At 38.0% G+C, this 17,734-nt stretch overlaps 1 protein-coding gene across 1 annotated transcript in view; it reads right to left on the bottom strand.

Moving 5' to 3' along the window:
• LOC134543175 (uncharacterized) overlaps positions 1–17,372 on the bottom strand; it is a 53,075-nt gene extending 35,703 nt beyond the window's left edge. Inside the window, exons 1-11 of the mRNA XM_063388059.1 lie at positions 17,242–17,372; positions 14,644–14,816; positions 13,301–13,364; positions 11,690–11,799; positions 10,608–10,784; positions 10,120–10,353; positions 7,797–7,860; positions 6,897–7,066; positions 4,564–4,597; positions 1,711–1,871; positions 1,376–1,558 (exon numbers count right to left, since the gene is read on the bottom strand). Coding sequence (XP_063244129.1) covers positions 1,376–1,558; positions 1,711–1,871; positions 4,564–4,597; positions 6,897–7,066; positions 7,797–7,860; positions 10,120–10,353; positions 10,608–10,784; positions 11,690–11,799; positions 13,301–13,364; positions 14,644–14,816 — 1,370 coding nt within the window. The 5' untranslated portion in view covers positions 17,242–17,372. The remainder of the gene's footprint in view (positions 1–1,375; positions 1,559–1,710; positions 1,872–4,563; positions 4,598–6,896; positions 7,067–7,796; positions 7,861–10,119; positions 10,354–10,607; positions 10,785–11,689; positions 11,800–13,300; positions 13,365–14,643; positions 14,817–17,241) is intronic.
• Between the last annotated feature and the right edge of the window lie 362 nt (positions 17,373–17,734).

The raw sequence follows: 17,734 nt of genomic DNA, 5'->3' as shown, positions 1-17,734 counted from the left end.
ACAAAAACATAGAACGGAAATATTTAATGCTGAGTACGTCTGGCGAGTTAAAACGTTTGATTTAAAAGTATTGTGTTTTATTTAAACTACATACTTATTGCATAATGTTGATAATGCTTTTTTTCTCTTGCAGGTACAATAGAAAAAAGACTCATGAATAACCACTGATGCATAATCTAAGATTATTTTTAACAAATTGTTAGATGAATAATTCATTTAAATTGTTTTGCATGCTTTTGTATATTCTGGTTTAATGCACTTTCCATGCAGAATATTTTGTTGTTATAAAAAAATTAACCTCAACAAAAATTATTTTCTCATATAAAAATCACACCCCTACTTGTCAAACTTGAGTTTAGCATACATGTGAGAGTTATGCAATGAAACACAGTAACGTTTAAAAAATGTAGTTTTGTTTCTTACAAAACCTATAAATCACAGAAACTACAAGTAATGAAAAGAGAAGCAAATAAAAACCAAAAATATAGTGTAATTCAAGATGTAAATAGTGTGCTTTATTTTGTTTCTTAAGACTACTTAGAATAATTCAATAAAAGTAAATATATTATGCAGTTCTAGGTTGAATTACACTTTTCTAATCTGTAATTCAAACTACATATACATATTCTCAAAGACTGCCTCAAATCAACCTATCACATATAGTAATTTGTTAAATTTGGTTTTTTACTGTTACAAATTTATTGATTCAATTTTTAATCTCGTGCATGACCCGCAGAGCTAAACAAACATATTGAGCACAACGTAGCTGGTTGTGAAAACAAAACTTTCTTAGAGAGTATCTACAGAGTAAATAAAATAAAGCATAGTCAACTACAGAGGCTATTATTTTGCTTTAAAATCCATTTTCTGAATAATAAACAAAAAAATAGAAGGTAATTATTGAAGTTTTGAAGATTTAAACACCATCGTAGCATTAGCATATACTCATAACAGTAACAGGTAACAGGCATCAAGAAAATTTAAACCAAGCAAAATCCAAACTATGAAATAACTACTTTTGTTCTTCCAAAAATAAATATATAATTTTTGGCATTAAGAAAACTTAATTCATGGTACAATATCATATTTCGTCAATAAATTGAAAAACATTATATGCAATTAATGGTTTATAAAACTGGGATGTTACATTTGAACACTTTGAAAGTTATACACAAATAAAAAAGTAAAAAATTATAATATAAACATAAAAATAACTTAAATAATTACTATACAAATGAAACAACAAAAAGAAGATAAATGTGATGCTTAAAAATATGCTAAATCAAAACGTTACTATTGCTTAACTATGTATGTACTAACTATATTTTAGTACATGGTAAGAGGTTTAACATCCGTGAAGCCCACAACTACTGACATGTTCTGTGGCACACTGCTGCAGCCTCCCAGCATCATCTCTTCGTGCATGCGTGTAATGGCAGCGACATCCTCAGGGCTGCCGTCCAGCAAGGCTGTGAACTCCTGCCCGTAGCTCCGGAGCATCTTCCCCGTGCCAGTGCTGCCTCGCGACAGCCTCAACGCGACAGACAGCTCACACACGCTGCACAGAAGAGCAGGCAACACACCAGGGTCTAACGGCACTGCAATACCACACTTAATAGGGACAATTCCTTTATTTTTTTTCTATTAGTCCATTAAAATGTGTGACAATTCCTAAAAAATCTGGATGGAATTCTTATGTGTTGCACTCACGGTAGGAACTGGTCGCAGCGCGATGGCCGCAGGAGCGCCTCCAGCTGGGAGGCGGGCTTCGCCGGAGTCTCGGGGCACTCTGGGGCGCCGCTGATGTTCGCCAGCTGCTGCAGGAGGCTGACGGACAGCCCGCCCCGGCCCCGTCCGCCAGACGCTGCCCCCTGCAGCGCCACGCCCCGTCAGACCACAACACTACCACCACAGATGCCACGTACTTCTGCCTCGCACAAACATCTGGCCTGTTCAAGTTAACGCAAGCACCGTACTGAAAGAATACAGTCACTGCACTCCAAAACTCCCTACAGTCCATTCAGACTCATCTGAACACACTTTTTAAACTAACCATTGAGAAGAAAAAAAAACTGCCCATAAAACGAGAATGCACGAACATAACCTCACTGTTATGTATGATACATCATCAGATCAGCAATACATCATGTCTCCTATTTTATTTTATGTATATGTATTAGAATATTTTTTTTGCTTAATTATAACAATTTTTATATTTCAACAATGTAACAGTTTCGTCTCAATCAATGTATACCGATAGATACTTTCGAGAAACATAAAAGTAATTTACGTTATGGGAAGTCCTAAATTATTTTGTTATTTTTATATTCCATTTTAAATATTTTACGTAAGTTAACTTAAAAATGTCTCCATCACAATATTTCTAACATTTCTTTGCAGTTCAAGCAGTTGGTAATTTCCACTGTTCGTATTGGTAGCCATGCTCTAAATAAATCAAGTTGTTTTTTCTAACTTTACTGTGATGGTGATATATTTATTTATGATGTACTAGATTCAAAAACTTTATAAAAACATAGGATTTCTAAGTTTGATATGTACAGCTGGCACACGTAGCTATGAAATGATGCAAGTTCAAAGTATCTAGTACGAAAAGTGAAAAGGGTACTCGTGGATTTTTACATTTTTAGGTTATGACAGACACTTCCATTTTTCAGTAACATAGGCCAAAAATAGACAAGCGTATTGTGAATCTGCATAAACGCTGATTCAACTAAATATTGGCAAAATCGGCTACTGCAGATTAATATCGGCACAACTCTTAATTAAAATGGTAAACTTTTAGAAGTAACACAGCATCTTGTTAGAGAATGTTTGAAAAATATGTCAGGAAATTAATAATAAAAAGCAGTTTTATTATTTTTGTTCAGAAAAGAGGCTCTTCTTCAGAGTTACAGATTAAATATACACCAGATTATCTCTATTACATTTATAAAATTTACCAACAAACAAAAATAGCTTACTGTTAAATCATTGACACATGGTAGGTAATAAAAAAAGCAATACATAATTCCTAACATTTGGCATAAACTACATAATATGTACATTTATAGATCTATTAACAAATTAAATAGGTATCTATAAATAAAGGAATGGGGCCAACATACGTAACACATTGTAAACATGTTTTATCACCATGTTAACAAATATTTCTTGGCTTAAACTTTAAAATTATGCAAACGTAAAATGTAAACAAACGAGAGGTAAGGTTATTTCAGTATTAAATTTTCCAGTAAACAAAGTTTTTCTCCAATTGGAACAAAAAATATATATTTGTCACACATTACGTAATTAAAGAAAAGTAACAAAGCCTGGTATAATATAAAATGTGTATTTTTTATTGTAAACAAAGCCATCGCTTCTGCTTCTAAACCAAATAACCAATGATTTAATACACAATATGTATAATTCCACAAAGAGCATGGACAAAGACAAAATTATCGCATTTGAGGCAGTCATAAATATCAAATTGTGCTGTGGTAAAAAAAGTACTACATTCAGATACTAAAATACTATGTTATTGAAATTTGTTTCACGTGTTACAAATCTATAACAAATGATATATGTTTTCAGAAATGGAATCTATCAGCTCGTGAAAACAGCTGTATTTTGCGCCAAACTTCGTGTTTCATTAAAAATGTTTTAATTTCACAACAAAAAAAAAACTTACAAAGAGGGGAATTTAGTAATTTTTCGTGATTTTTGCAATTCACAAAATTTCTGTGTCACTAGCCATAACATAAAGCAGATAAAGGAGGGCGGGAAGTAAAGTTTTCTACCACCATGCACCATCTCCTCACCCCATGCCTATTGCAGGCATCATGGGGGTGAAACAATCACTTGATCAACTCAAACCTTGTATAAGCAGTTTCTAAAACACATAATACAGAAAATTTGATTAACTGTATCACTTTAAAACTGCATAATATAAAAGGAGACCTATGCATACTCTTTCGATGGTTGCAAGTGTGAAGTCAAACTTCCATAATTATGTCAAACCAAGTCATTCCAGAACTTGCGATACCCACCTCCCCCCTATCAATTACATTCTACCCAATATATGGACTCGGTGCATCTGCTACGTAAGTACAGCCAACTCCATGAAACAGAAGCTTAAGTACCATCATATTAAGATAAATTGACCCATAAAACAGGTATAGTCTCTTTGCTGTAAAACATGTTACTCCACTCAATTATAATAGAAATTTTTCTTATTTTATCCACATGCTGAGGTCAGCATTAAATTTCTAGAAATGTCACCACTGGCAAGTTACATTTATTACAGCTGCCCAAGAGTAATATATATATCACCTGACCTTACGTCCCAAAAGTCCACCAAGTATAATAGTGGTAGGTACGGATTGTGTGTATGTAAATAAAGTTATACTAAAACTTATTATTCCAATAGTTATGCTTAAATTATTAATCTTAATCACAGATGAAGTATTCAGAATGAGATGTTATGGCTTAGAAAAAAAAATCTTTATTTATTTAAGATTATTGTAACAAATCAGTATCACAAACTTTAAAGTTTAAATGACTAACCTTTGAGGTTGGCCCATTTGAGACACTTGAAGAGCTGAAATAAAATAATTACAGTTACTCACTCTTAATTAAGACTGCTCTGAACCAAGCAACTACTACTACAGCAACTACTATTTCCAAGAATATTCTAAAATTAATTACATTGCCCTTACAGGATAAACCAAGGAACATAAGGAGGAAGAGACACCAGAAGACCATCATTGCAATTCTGCACTACCTTCGTACAGTGAAAGGTCTTTAATCCGACATCAACAAGTTCTGTAATCTGCGCCAATCAAGTCGACTCGGGTTCGGATGATTTTGAGTGGATTATGGTAGTTGACCTTGGCCACTCAATAGCATTTTATGCTGCTGGCATTCATAGTTCACTCACTTTTATAACAATTAAAACCAGTTTTAATTTCAGTACAGCGTTCCCCGTTTTCTAGCAGGTTAAAGATTGAAGGTTGAAGAAGATTAACACATAATTGTAATTTTTCTTTATATAGAGCATCATACTAGTACTTGTTTTAAACATACCACGCACTATGTCTTAATTTCTAAAGTTATAGCGATGTTCAATAATCCAAAATAACTGATGGTCCTGCAAGGCTGTGGTACCGAAACACCAGAATAAACATCTTTCACTGCAGCAAGCGTCAGACAAAAGAACTGGTTTTAAATACAAACTGATATTAAACCCTTCAGAAGTGCTTAGCTTAGTTATCACTAGGTGAATTGCAAAACAACCAAAATAACACAGAAATCCATGTCAAACACAGCACCATTCTCAAACACAAGTTAATACTCCATGTAGGACCGAAATGCAAGTTAAATCATGGAATAGCATTTAACCAAAACTTAATGCAAATCATTAAAAAAGTAATCTTTTATTGTTTGAAATTCAAGAAATGTTGTACCAAAGTGCATGGATCAGAAAAATTAATTTAATTTGTTTTATAGTGCATCTCTTATTGAATCACTTTTAAACCACAAATGCTCACTAATTAGTTTTTATTGTTCTGAATGTATCTGTTTTAGAACAATTTATTACAAATCATTTTATCGTAAAAAAGTAGCATATCAGTTTTACCACTATTTTGGTGAAATAAGTATTAAATCAGCTTTTGTAAAAATAAAAACCATAAGACCGAAATCCTCCATTATAAAAATGAAATTGGACTAAAAATAAAACCATAAAAACTTGTCTCTAGTTATCACCTACCACCATGGGCGTAGAACCCTGAGGACCAGGAACCCCCCCCCCCCCCCCCCCCTCACCAACCCTCACCAAATTAAAAGCCCCTCACTGAGGAGGCTCGCTTATGCTTTCAAAATTATGACTGGAATAGAGTTGATAAGTTTCCTACTTATTGCATGCATGTAGGCCAAAATATGGGCAGTGTACAACATATCCAAAAGTATCCAGAGATGAGTTGTGTCGGTTAAGTAACACATGCTCAGAATTCTCAGACAGTGCAGCAGCCCCCCATCCCTTACCCACCACCCAAATTTTTTCGGGCCACCTCCCTCGTGAATCCTACAGACTTGTACCTCTGCCTACCACCCTAGAACAAATAGTTTGGCTGTTTGATGTCTGCTGAAAACTCAAGACAGCAGAATTAAATTAATACTTTTTCATGAATTTTTAATCCCTTGACACCTGGCTCTCTGACCCCTGTTGCGAGTGATTCCCTGTCGTGATGAGAGCGCCGGCCAGCCTAAAACTCAGGGAGTAAACGGGTTCTCACCTTGTGGCTTGCAACAGGGGGCCAGGACAACAGCGACCCCTCGAGATGTCGGCCGCTCGAGACGCCATTTAGATTGATCTATGTATGTCCGTAGTTCTGTCTATGTCGTTAAGGCACTGGCTGCTAAACGGCGAACCACTCACGACATGTCCGTCGCGGATGACAGGCGAGCTACGACTGCCTCCCACGCACCGGCGCACGGCGAGCGGGAAGCAGGGGAGGGGGACGCACGAAATGCGTGAGAGACAGTATGCGGTCCGGGTCCGATTACACTGTTATTTATCACACCTGCCGCCTCGCTCGGGTGCGCTCACTGCTCAAAAACACTTTTTTTACACTCATGCCCAGACCAGACGGCTATGGGCAACAGCGGGCCTAGGGACCAGGATAGACACGACAGCTGTCACCCTTTTGATGCTAAAATTGTAATCTGACAATGGGCCAGTTTGGACAACTTAAATCATTAATGAAGTTATATTGCACAAATATAACTATATTAATAAGACAGAACTGACGCAGAAAGTGTTGAAGTTACTCTACAGATACATCCTTTGGCCGAGTGCCACCTATCCCTCGCCCGTAACTACCCCACCGATGACTCACGTGGAAATGGACGGTTGGCAGCAGCGCTCCTTGTGCTGCAGCCAGTCGTCCTGCTGGCAGTCCCGGGAGCAGTACCAGGCGGCACACCGCTTGCAGTGGTGTGGAGTGTCCACGGCACAACGCACACACTTTCCCGTCTGCAGCGGGACTTCCCGCCCACATGTCCACACCTGCGACAGGAGCTATGGTAAACCTCGGCACCTACCCCCACGACCTACCATCTATCACAACCAACAGTCAGCTTGGCAGGAATCACAACCTAACACACAGTTCTCAACACAGACAAACCCATGGTTCCATTGCCCACACTTACTGATCAATTAGGTGTGCATACTACTATACCAAATGGTCAGACATACTTACTTCCTCTCTTTCAATCATATTACCAACATCTATAGCATGCTTCTTGCTGCAGCATGATCTGTCTGGCAGCTAGAGTCTTTTAAATCATATTTTAAGACTAAGACAACTAGCCAGTGGTATCTGGTCTCAATGAGCATTAATGAGATGACATTTTAAATACTGCAAAAATCAAAATGAAGTAAATAATTGTAAAGCGTGGAGAAAACAGTGACCCCAAGAAACCCACTAGAAAATTTTCTTAATGACAAATTTTACCTAACAGGTTGCTACATGTAAGAAATTGTGCTTAGAGCAGCTACATGTCCAGAAATATGAATTACATACTATTCAATAAATGATAATACACTAGGTAGATATGTGATTACAAATTTTAATAGCTCTAATTTATTTTACAGTGGACAGAAGGTCCTAGGAAGCAATGCATGCTAACTTGATAAGAAAGGAATAGGTTTTTTTGTTTTTTTTTAACAAAACTTAAATACTGGTATTTTCACAAGTATAATATGTTAAAAATAATATTTAAATTGCTGTACTAACATCTTCACTACCAGCCAGCTTGGTAAACTTGCATGATCGACCAGGTAGTTCAACAGGACACTTGCTAAAAAGAAAAGAAAAAATAGAAAAATTAAGCACTACATCACTCTGAGCATCCAAGTTACATCTACAAATATGAATAAGGTTATTATACACACCAGAATTCAATAATAAGACTAAAAACTTCGAAGAGTAAAAACTTTTGGTCAGTAGAGCATTATAGGATTTAAAAAAATATAAATCAACAAGTCGAATAGGAACTGAAATGAAAGGTTGGTTTGTTTGGTTAGGTTAAGTTAGGCTGGGATAGTTGCATACTTAAAAAACACAATTTTTCTTTCATAATTTAAAACTTTAACAAATATTTTAAGTACAATTATTTTAGCTGACTTACTGCAACTAACCTTTCACTTTAGTACTACCCGTATTTGTCTAATTTCCCAGAAACCACTCCACTGTACATTTACTTTCTTTTTTCCCTATTTCTTACTATTCCAATTCAATATTCATATATGAGAATAATTTGATATTCAATTTTGATTCAAACGAAAAAACACGTTCGCACAGGCCTAGTAATCATCCATTCTGCCGATCATGCAAATGCTGATATGTTTTGAAAATCATTTACCTGTAAAACTTATATCACATATGTTTGTCTACATACAAACACAACCAAATCACAAAACAATAATAGTATTACTTATTTTTCAACAACTCGATACTTTGGTATTTTTTTCGTCAGTAAAATTTGGACAAACAAATTTTTTATAATTTTAAAAACAAACTCTGGGTTTAGTCATGTCAAAGTCAATTAAAATGAGTGCACGTTACTTATGAGGCCAATTTCTGGGGATGCGAACACTAATCCATAGGGAATTAACTAAACTGTACACTAGAGTCCCGTTATAGCGAGGTGTCACGGTTCCGCGTTTGATCCTCGCTATAACCGAATTGGACAGATTTTGGCCCCCAAAAAATAAAAATAAACCGAAAATAGCATAAAAATTGTGTTTAAACCTGTATAATTGGAAAATAACAGGTTATATTTACGAAATCTTAATTTCTGTGAGCAGATGTGGGAATTCTCTTTAAAACGATACCTCACAAGAACGAATGCGATCACCGATTGCGTCAAAAAACCAGAATACCCTACCACGCCACGTAAGTATAGCATCTCAGCCTGCAATCGATTACTCGGCTTGGCCCGCGGCCGACGCAGCATTGTGCTGCTATCTATTGTCGACGCGGGCTGTCTGCTGGCGGCCAGGTTGGTTCAGGATATTGCTAACAGGCAGCGCTAGTGTAGCGCGACGATTTAATTCCTTACAAAAAAGCAGGAGTGCGGCAACGCACGTACGCCTCAAACGAAATAGTCGCTGGAAAACTATACTTTTTTCATTTAAAGAAACCTGTCAACTTTTTTAGAAAATAAATTTGTGATTAAACTCAAACCATCACCACCCACTTCCCGGACAGATACCCCAACAACTGACCGAACCTAAACAAAAGTTACAAGAAAACTGTCTGAGCGATTCGGAAAAAAATACTGTAGTGCCTACTATTTGTCAGATAGTAAAATAAATAACGTGACGTGTTTGTAAACGTGTCACGACTGAAATAATTCCAAACAGGTTTATAAATATTTGTGTATTATTAACGCGATCAATTAGCAACAAGTATAAAGACGGCTCAGACTTTTTTGGCCTAACATAGTTATAAACAATTTTATTATTCGTTAATGAAAATGTCCCAACAAATTAATTAAGAGCATTTATATTTAAAAAAAGTGCACATTATTATGTTTAATGGCGGGAAAAAATAGATTTTGTTTAATTTCTAAATATGTAATAAGAAATGCGTACAAGTATGTGTATATTCAAAGACTTGGTTTATTCAAGTCGAGCATACCTTGGCCTTGAAGCCAAGCGGAAGTTTGATAAAAGAAAGAAAGGACGGGATTCTATTTTTAAAGCCACGCGCTTAGGTGGCGACTGCACGGCTGAATGTGACAGGTGTCAATGGCAAGATGTCTAGTGGCGAGCGAGATGGGTGGAGATAAAGCAGACAAATAACCAAAGCGCGCTTCACGCGTTCACGCCGTAAGTTCCTCAAAAAGACCTCGTTATAGCCGTGTTCTCGCTATTACCGTGCTCGCTATAACTGGATTCTCCTGTATTTTGGCATGTTTTTGAGCAGTTTTAAGCATTTAGGTATGTTTTGAGCAGTTTGATAGTTTCATAACACGCAGGTGAGTGGCAGTAACAGTGAACAAGACAGGCAGAGCTCCCACGGGCAGACTACAGGGGAGCTGGTAGGGGGTCACCTCGTGCGACAGAAGCCACGGCCCAGCGCCACCGCCCGGCCCGACCGGGGCTCCTCGTCGCTGCGCAGGTACCGCAGCACCACCCTGCTGCTGTTTGAGGACGGAGTCTCAGCGTACGGGCGGTAGAAGCCGGCCCCTCGGGGCACCGCGCCGTCGCACCACGCCTGGTCGGCGAGGTAGTCCGCTCGCTTGTGGTGGTACCCGGGCATCGCGACGCTCATCCGCACCGGGAATCTGTGCCGCAGATCACCACTTTTAAATCACCCAAATAAGAAATATTTCTGACTCCAACAATTTACACTGGAACAGAACAACTATAACAAAACCTAAAATGTAAAAAAAAAAAATGTATAACGTATAAAAAATTCACATAGCACAATTAAATAAAACCATTCGAATGCGAATGACAATAAATTTAAGTGATTTAGCACTACATTACTTTTTTTTTATAAATAAAAGTACATAGTATGGAATGATGAAAGACGTACTTAGGGGTGTAAGAGGGTTCTTCGTACCGACCCTTGTCTTTCAATATCTTGCATATCAGCTCTTTCTCAGCCTCTTCCTTCAACAGTCGTGCCTTGTCCTCTTCGCTGCGGGCAAACTCCACTCGCAGGTGCACTGGAGGCTTCTTGTGCAGTTCTCGTATGGCTTTTTCAGCTTCCCTGCGCAACCACAACACCAATTGAAACAGTATCACTTTCAGGCAAGCAATTATGCAGACTGCATTTCAGAGCATTTGCCCGGCTTTGAAAACCAAAATAAATTTATGTCTCAGTTCTTTACGACTGACAAGTGTTCTGCAAAAGCTAATAAATAACTACTTACCCCCAACGAAACAAACTTTTTAAGATCACAATATGTAATATCGTAATCTATGTCAGCCATCGCAGGTATATTTTTTAAAGTAAAATAAAAAGAGTCAACCACTAACAATGTCTGGCAGTCTAGAATAAGCTTGACCATGCCACAGAAAAATAGTTAAAAATTAAATGCAGGCGTGTAACAAAAAAAAAAACTTTTGATCCAAGATGGTTACCACTCTCTTCTTTGTAACACAATATGATTTGGTCATACAACTAACCTCTCTTCCAGCCTTACGAAGAAGCCAACCATTAATTACAATTTGACTTTCCTAATTTTAACAGCAAGTTTACGGCCAAGTATTGGAGTCTTGGCTCACGCTATTGCGGTATTGACAACATTAATAGCTCAAAATACAGTAGGGCCAACAACTAGGACCAATAACTTTCAATTAGACACACAATATATAAAATGCTGTTTAAACTACTTTTCAGTTTGTTTAGTTAAACGAAAACTGATCTTGAATGGAACATGTTAAGACATGTGTGTACATGTATGTATGGATGTAAAAATGTTAAGTTAAAATTAAAATAGTTGACAGTCCCATTTAATTCCGGTCATATATGACTGCAAAGACAGCTCTTAATATTTTACATAACTTTTAAGAGGAAAAAGAAGAATGGAAGGATAGAGATAGAGATATGATTAACACGGTAATACATGAACAATCTTTATTTATAAATAATTAATGAAAAATCATACTTACTTCTCTGTCCTGAAGGACACAAAGGCAAACTGGTGCCCTGATTCCGCACCGCGGCATATGGTCACGTCAAAGGGCACCCCATAATTATAGAAAATGTTTGTCAGTCCTCGCTATGGGAGAAAAAAAAACTCTATTAACAATCATTTTCAGGGCTATTGTTTTCAAAAACTGATGCAATAAACATAAACAATTACAAACAGCCTAATAACTCTTGAATTTAGCCAAAGCTACACTATGCTCTATACAGTGCTACCAACATCCAGGCACTCCCATCAGTAATCATTTTACACATGCAATAAAACACATTTGCAGAAAACATGATGAAGTTAACACCAAATACCAGACTACAAAATAACTACCACATATATAGTAATGAGGTAAACCATCTATTAAATATGTTTGGAAAGTATATAGATAAAAAAAAATCAATATTATAAAACCAAAAGTATATGAGCACTTCATTTCACATTCGGTTATTTTTATAAAGTCTTTCTTCTAATTTAAATTTTGTAACCCAAGCATTGCATGCTATTTAAATCTCTTTGAGGGTAAATTTGTTTTTATAGCACACATAATAGGCTGAACTAATAATAAAATGGATTTCATATTTTGATATACTTGCAGCAACAGACAACCAGCTATGTGGGAGAGATTTATGTAATAAACGCTGGTAGACACAAGATAATTCTGATGTCTCTTTAAGTTTATCCGTTTACGTAAAAAAAATGAATACCACTTCATAATTACCTGAAACCAAAACAATTTGCTTACTGTATGTGTCATCTACAATGTAGCTTATTCAAGGTTGCTGCGGTCCACATGAACTCTGTTACTGAAGACTCTACTGTATTATAAATTCAAGAAGGTATCGCTAGGCTGTACTTTAGAGCCTACTCCATGCCGACCAGCCTGACGATTGGCCAGCGTTCTCCCTCAAACAACTGGAAGTTTGAATGCCATTGATGCACGAGCTATAATTTATTTTTATCACTGATCCTTCTCAAATGTAGTGTTAGGCACCTAACAGTATGTGACACTAATTAAGTAACTGTGTTATTTTAGTTTCAGTACTTTGTTGAATACATGCTAATTTATTTTTGGATATGAATTTCAGAGAATTGATACTTAATAAAATTTTAAGATGGTCAGGTTTATGATATTGATTATTTTATCTTGTTACATTTATTTAACTTAGTTTCATTTACGACTCAACATTACCACATTGCTCAGAACTGGTGTACAATCTTGCTGTGTTTTTGACAGCGATTAGAGGGCAACATTTTATTGCACTGAAATAACGATGAAGGTGTGATGTATGGCCGTGATTGCAAAATAAATAACAGTTATTTCCTAGCCATCTTCATACTAAAAAATACATGCTAGACACATTTATGAAAAAAAATAATTAACATTTCCATTAAACATTTTTAGACCAGCAAACATTTGACATTAGTGACAGCCAAATTCAGTTAACTTTGAGAATTAAAAACTTATTTATAAACTATGTGCAAAAAAAACTCTTGATGAAAATGTGATCAAACTAAAAATCACATAATCTCCATGTAAAATAAAACCTTGCCAAACATAGAATGAGAAAACAAAGTTGAATACCTTTGACAAACCCTGTGGCAGTCCATTAATGTATAAGCGATAGACCCTGTCTGTTCCCGTGGCTCTGAAAAAAACATTTATCAAACCAGAGTTAGATTGGACTGGATCCTAAACACACAAGCAAAAAACATGGAAGCACAGGAGGTTTGGCATGGAAGGATCAGAAAAACGAAAATTTGTGCATTTACTTGTGCAATTGTATTTTTTTTATTATTACCTGAAACTAATCAATCTTTGGGAAAACTCACGTACATCACTGCAAATGACTAACCGTATTTACACTGACTGCTGAACATGCTATTAAGCTAACAGCAAACTCTACAACAAAGTTTCACGTTATTTTTGAAAAGTTAGCAATTGTTTTTAGTGACAAATTAGAACACATATTTACATAAGCGTAGTTAGATACTATTTTGAAGTTAACCCTGGTCACAACAAATGAATGAATACAAGTCGCCAGGTGTACATCAGTGCTGATTTTCACATGCATGCAGCAACAACACAACTGCCTGCAAAACTGGAGGATCAGGGGAACACAGAGACAGAGGAAGGTATCGAAGGAAGTTTATTGCTGGAAGGGGCAGAGATACAGGTAACTTTGCAAAATAACCTGCGATGGGCAAAACGGTTGCAGCGCGTGATAAGGAAGGGATGAAGGGGGAGGCGGGGGTGGGTTGGAGCTGCTAGGCCGGACCCTGCAGGGAACAGGACGGAGGGTAAAGGTGTACTAGTCAGGCCGAAGATGAAGTTATGCTGCTGCAGTTTGGGACACATACCTAGTTGACGGAGATAAGAGCGCTGGAGAAAGTGCAGTGCACAGCAGCGAGATGGGCTAAGGGTGTGTGGAGGAGAAAGAAAGGACAAAAGGGTGATTTGCACTGGCCCTCTGAGATGATTAAGGCTGGGTTGGGGAACTAGGGTGCACAGAAGTGGGTAAAAACGAAGGAGAGATCACAAGCGAAAGCCCCAGTGGGAGTGCAGGCGAACGGAAAGAGGAAGGCACTCATTCCTGGTGAGGACAGGGAGGAAGTGGAATGGGCTTAAATGAGACATATTGGAGTGCGACATAATGGAAGGCTGAAGGGAGAGGCAGAGTGAAGTAAGGGGTCACCTTGCCACTGGGTGAAAGCCCAATTGCAAGTGGAAATTTCAAGTTGAAGTTCAAGTGGAAGTAGATAGTAAGCAGGGATTCAGGACATGTTGAAATAAACATGAACCAACTAGAAATTAACACACTGGTGAAATGTGTTAAAAACAACAGTGAACCAAATAAACACCGCAATGATGACCCTAATGATTGATTGTCGGATAGGATCTCTCAAAAGTCCTGTATCGGAGCCCACCTCCTGTTGCAGGGCTGCAGGGCGGAGTCCAAGTTGGCCCCGGGGCCGGATGCGTACACATTGAAGGACGAGTCCTGAAACTCCTCCTTCATCGGATCCATTGTGTCCAAGGTGTCCACGGAGAGAGCATCTGCAGCTGCCACTGGCTCGACAGCCTGCACCACAGCCGCCATCTGCCACAGAGCATCGCACCTCACAGTAAACCACCACTCCCCGACCCACCTCCACATGGTTCACTCAGGTGTTGAAAAATGCCATCAACTACAACACAGCCAGCAGGTCACCACCACAAAACTAAATACAGTACTTACTTCTAAGCCAACTTATTTTTTACAGTTAGGTGTGCCTTAAGCCACTAATAGACGAGAGTAAAAAACGAGGCGGTTGACCCGTTGAGACGTCAAAATACACGGACGAACAAGAAACTGTGTTGTAAACTCAACGTGCAGAACACCAAGTGAACTACATGGGCCAGTCACTAGATGGATGCTGTACAGATATGTTGCCTATCTGTGCTTTGTTTGAAAGAAAAAAAAATATGGAAAAACTGGTTACGTCCAGTCCTATAAACCAGACTATCTAGTATTATTTCTATTAAAAATATGTCATAGGCAGTATCCACTTAAAATGTTTTTCACACCAACATATATCAGTTTGCAGGTTTCTCAATTTCACAAATAAATATTCTACTTCAAATATAGTGAGTAAATATGTGAAACTTTATCCACAAGCAAAGATACAGAACTGACAGCCTCAGACAACACACCGGCGGCTAAATGGTCAGGCTGATCGATAAAAGGGGTAGGGGGAATTGGGCAGATCTATATCGTTAAGTCAGAAGAGTAAAGGGGAAGGTGGGGCTACCAGTATTGAGAGGGAGAAATGGGCACGAGTGTGGGGGGATTGAAAAGGCAAAATTACCACAGGAGCAATACCTGTCTGTTTTTGTGGAGGGAGAGGTATGGTATCGAGCACAGGGCGAGAAGCCAAGGGGAGAGAGAGACCGGGAAATAAAGATCGAGGAGGTGATAAGGAAGGTGGGTAGGCTAAAGGAGAGGAAGGCGGCTGGACCCGATGAGATAGGAACCAGCCATCTAAATTAGGAGGGACGGAGGTCTGTAGATACTTGCAAGTACTATACACGCAGCCACTGGAGGAGGGACAGCTGCCAAGACAATGGACGGAGGCAGTGGTGGTGCCTATTTTCAAGGGAGGTGAAGGTAAGGAAAAACCAGAAAATTATAGACCTGTCAGCCTAACATCGAGTGCAGTGAAGGTGATGGGAAAACTGATAGTGGGGTATATAGTAATAAAAATTGGAGATCTGGAATGGATGGATGAGAGGCAACACGGCTTTAGGAAGGGATTCTTCTGTGAGATGCAGATGGCTGGACTACTGGAGGACTTGGTGGAGGAAGTGGATTAGGGCAAACAGGTAGACACAATCTTTATTCATTTTGAGAAGGCCTTCGATAGGGTGCCACACAAGGTGATGGAGGACGTTGATAGTCTGATAGAGGACAGTAGAGTGGTGAATTGGACAGGCCACTTCCTGAGGGATAGGAAACAGCAGGTGAAGGTGGGAATGGAATGGTCAGAAGAGAGGGGATGTGACATCAGGGGTACTGCAGGGGAGCATTATGGAGCCCTTGCTGTTCCTAATCACGATGAACGATGTTGGGGAGGAATTGGAAAGCAAGCTGAGACTGTTCACTGATGACTGCACATGATCTATGAAACTGTGGGGGAAGCGGTACACCTGCAGAAAGTTTTAAAGAAGCTGGAAGTTTAGTAGAGGGCAAATGAAATGGGGATAAATATCAACAAAAGGGGCGAAGGTTTTAGACACATAGGCCTTTGTGGTGATGGAACTGGTGTGGGCCACACTACACACAAGGAGGAAATTAGAGAGATTGGTGAAGTTTTTTAGGATGACAATTGAGGGGGGGGGGGGGGGGGGGGGGAGGCTGGCGGATGCTGGGCGACAGGTTGAATAAAGGGGTGTATAGAATAACGAGGGATCATGGGTGGAAGATTCCGAGAGTGGAAAAGAATGGAAAGAGGAAAGCAAGTATTGGTGAATGCGGGGCGGGAGTGGAATGGGATTGAGGGAAAGATACTGGATCTGAGAAGAGTAAGGACTAGAGAAAGAGGCTTCAGAAATAGGGGGAGTAGGTGAGGGGGGGGGGGGAGACTTCTTGCCACCGGGCGGAAAGCCAATCACAAGTGTATCTCAATCAATCAAAGTGCGTTAAAGAAAAGTGAATTATTTTTGCTGTATCCTTCAAATGGATTATTAATGGTATGTTTAATTTCTAACGCACATTTTATTTTATTTGATTTTATTTTACTAAGTTAAAACCGCTGCGACCAAAAACTCATTTAGTTTTTTTTTTTTATTACTATTTCCTACTTTTAAGTATGTAAACAATTTAGTAGTCTGCTTCTAGCTAAACAATTTAGTAGTCTGCTTCTCTGGAAGTTAACCGAACTAGCGTCGAGAGCGCACTCATTTACCTGCAGCGTTTTATCACTTCTTTAAATTAATAAATTACGTAAGGGTAAAAATTGCCAGATTTAAAAATGACATCTTCCCACCTGAGTAATAATGTTTAACGACCATATAACTAGTAGAAACCACTATTCACCAACAATTCATTTCCCAAGTTCCCGGGTTTTACCATAAAAACAAAAACACATGGGAGCCGTGGCTGGGAGATTACAACAATAAACATCGATATGCCGGAAATATCGATATTTCTGGTTCAATATATCGATAGAATATTATCAATTTTAGTGATGATACTTTTCAATACCAATATTTTTTTTCCAATATCAAATTTGAATAAAATAATGTTTTTTTTTAATAAAAACTAAAAGGTTGAAAAATAAAAAAGCTTCTAAGTTACATAAAAAACAAAAATATATTTATGCTTGTTTCAGTTTATCATTAATATATTACCTATAGTAGATTTCGCTCTAACCAGTGAAATCAAATACAAATAATTATTTTTTTAGCCATTATTATCTTTTCTACATGTTTGTTTGCTTATTATTTGCTGAACATCTTCAGAATTCTAAAACAATAACA

The sequence above is a fragment of the Bacillus rossius genome, assembly GCF_032445375.1.
Source record: "Bacillus rossius redtenbacheri isolate Brsri chromosome 9 unlocalized genomic scaffold, Brsri_v3 Brsri_v3_scf9_2, whole genome shotgun sequence".
NCBI classification, from domain to species: domain Eukaryota; kingdom Metazoa; phylum Arthropoda; class Insecta; order Phasmatodea; family Bacillidae; genus Bacillus; species Bacillus rossius.
Note: the sequence above shows the minus strand (reverse complement) of the source record. Positions and strands in the feature narration are given on the sequence as shown.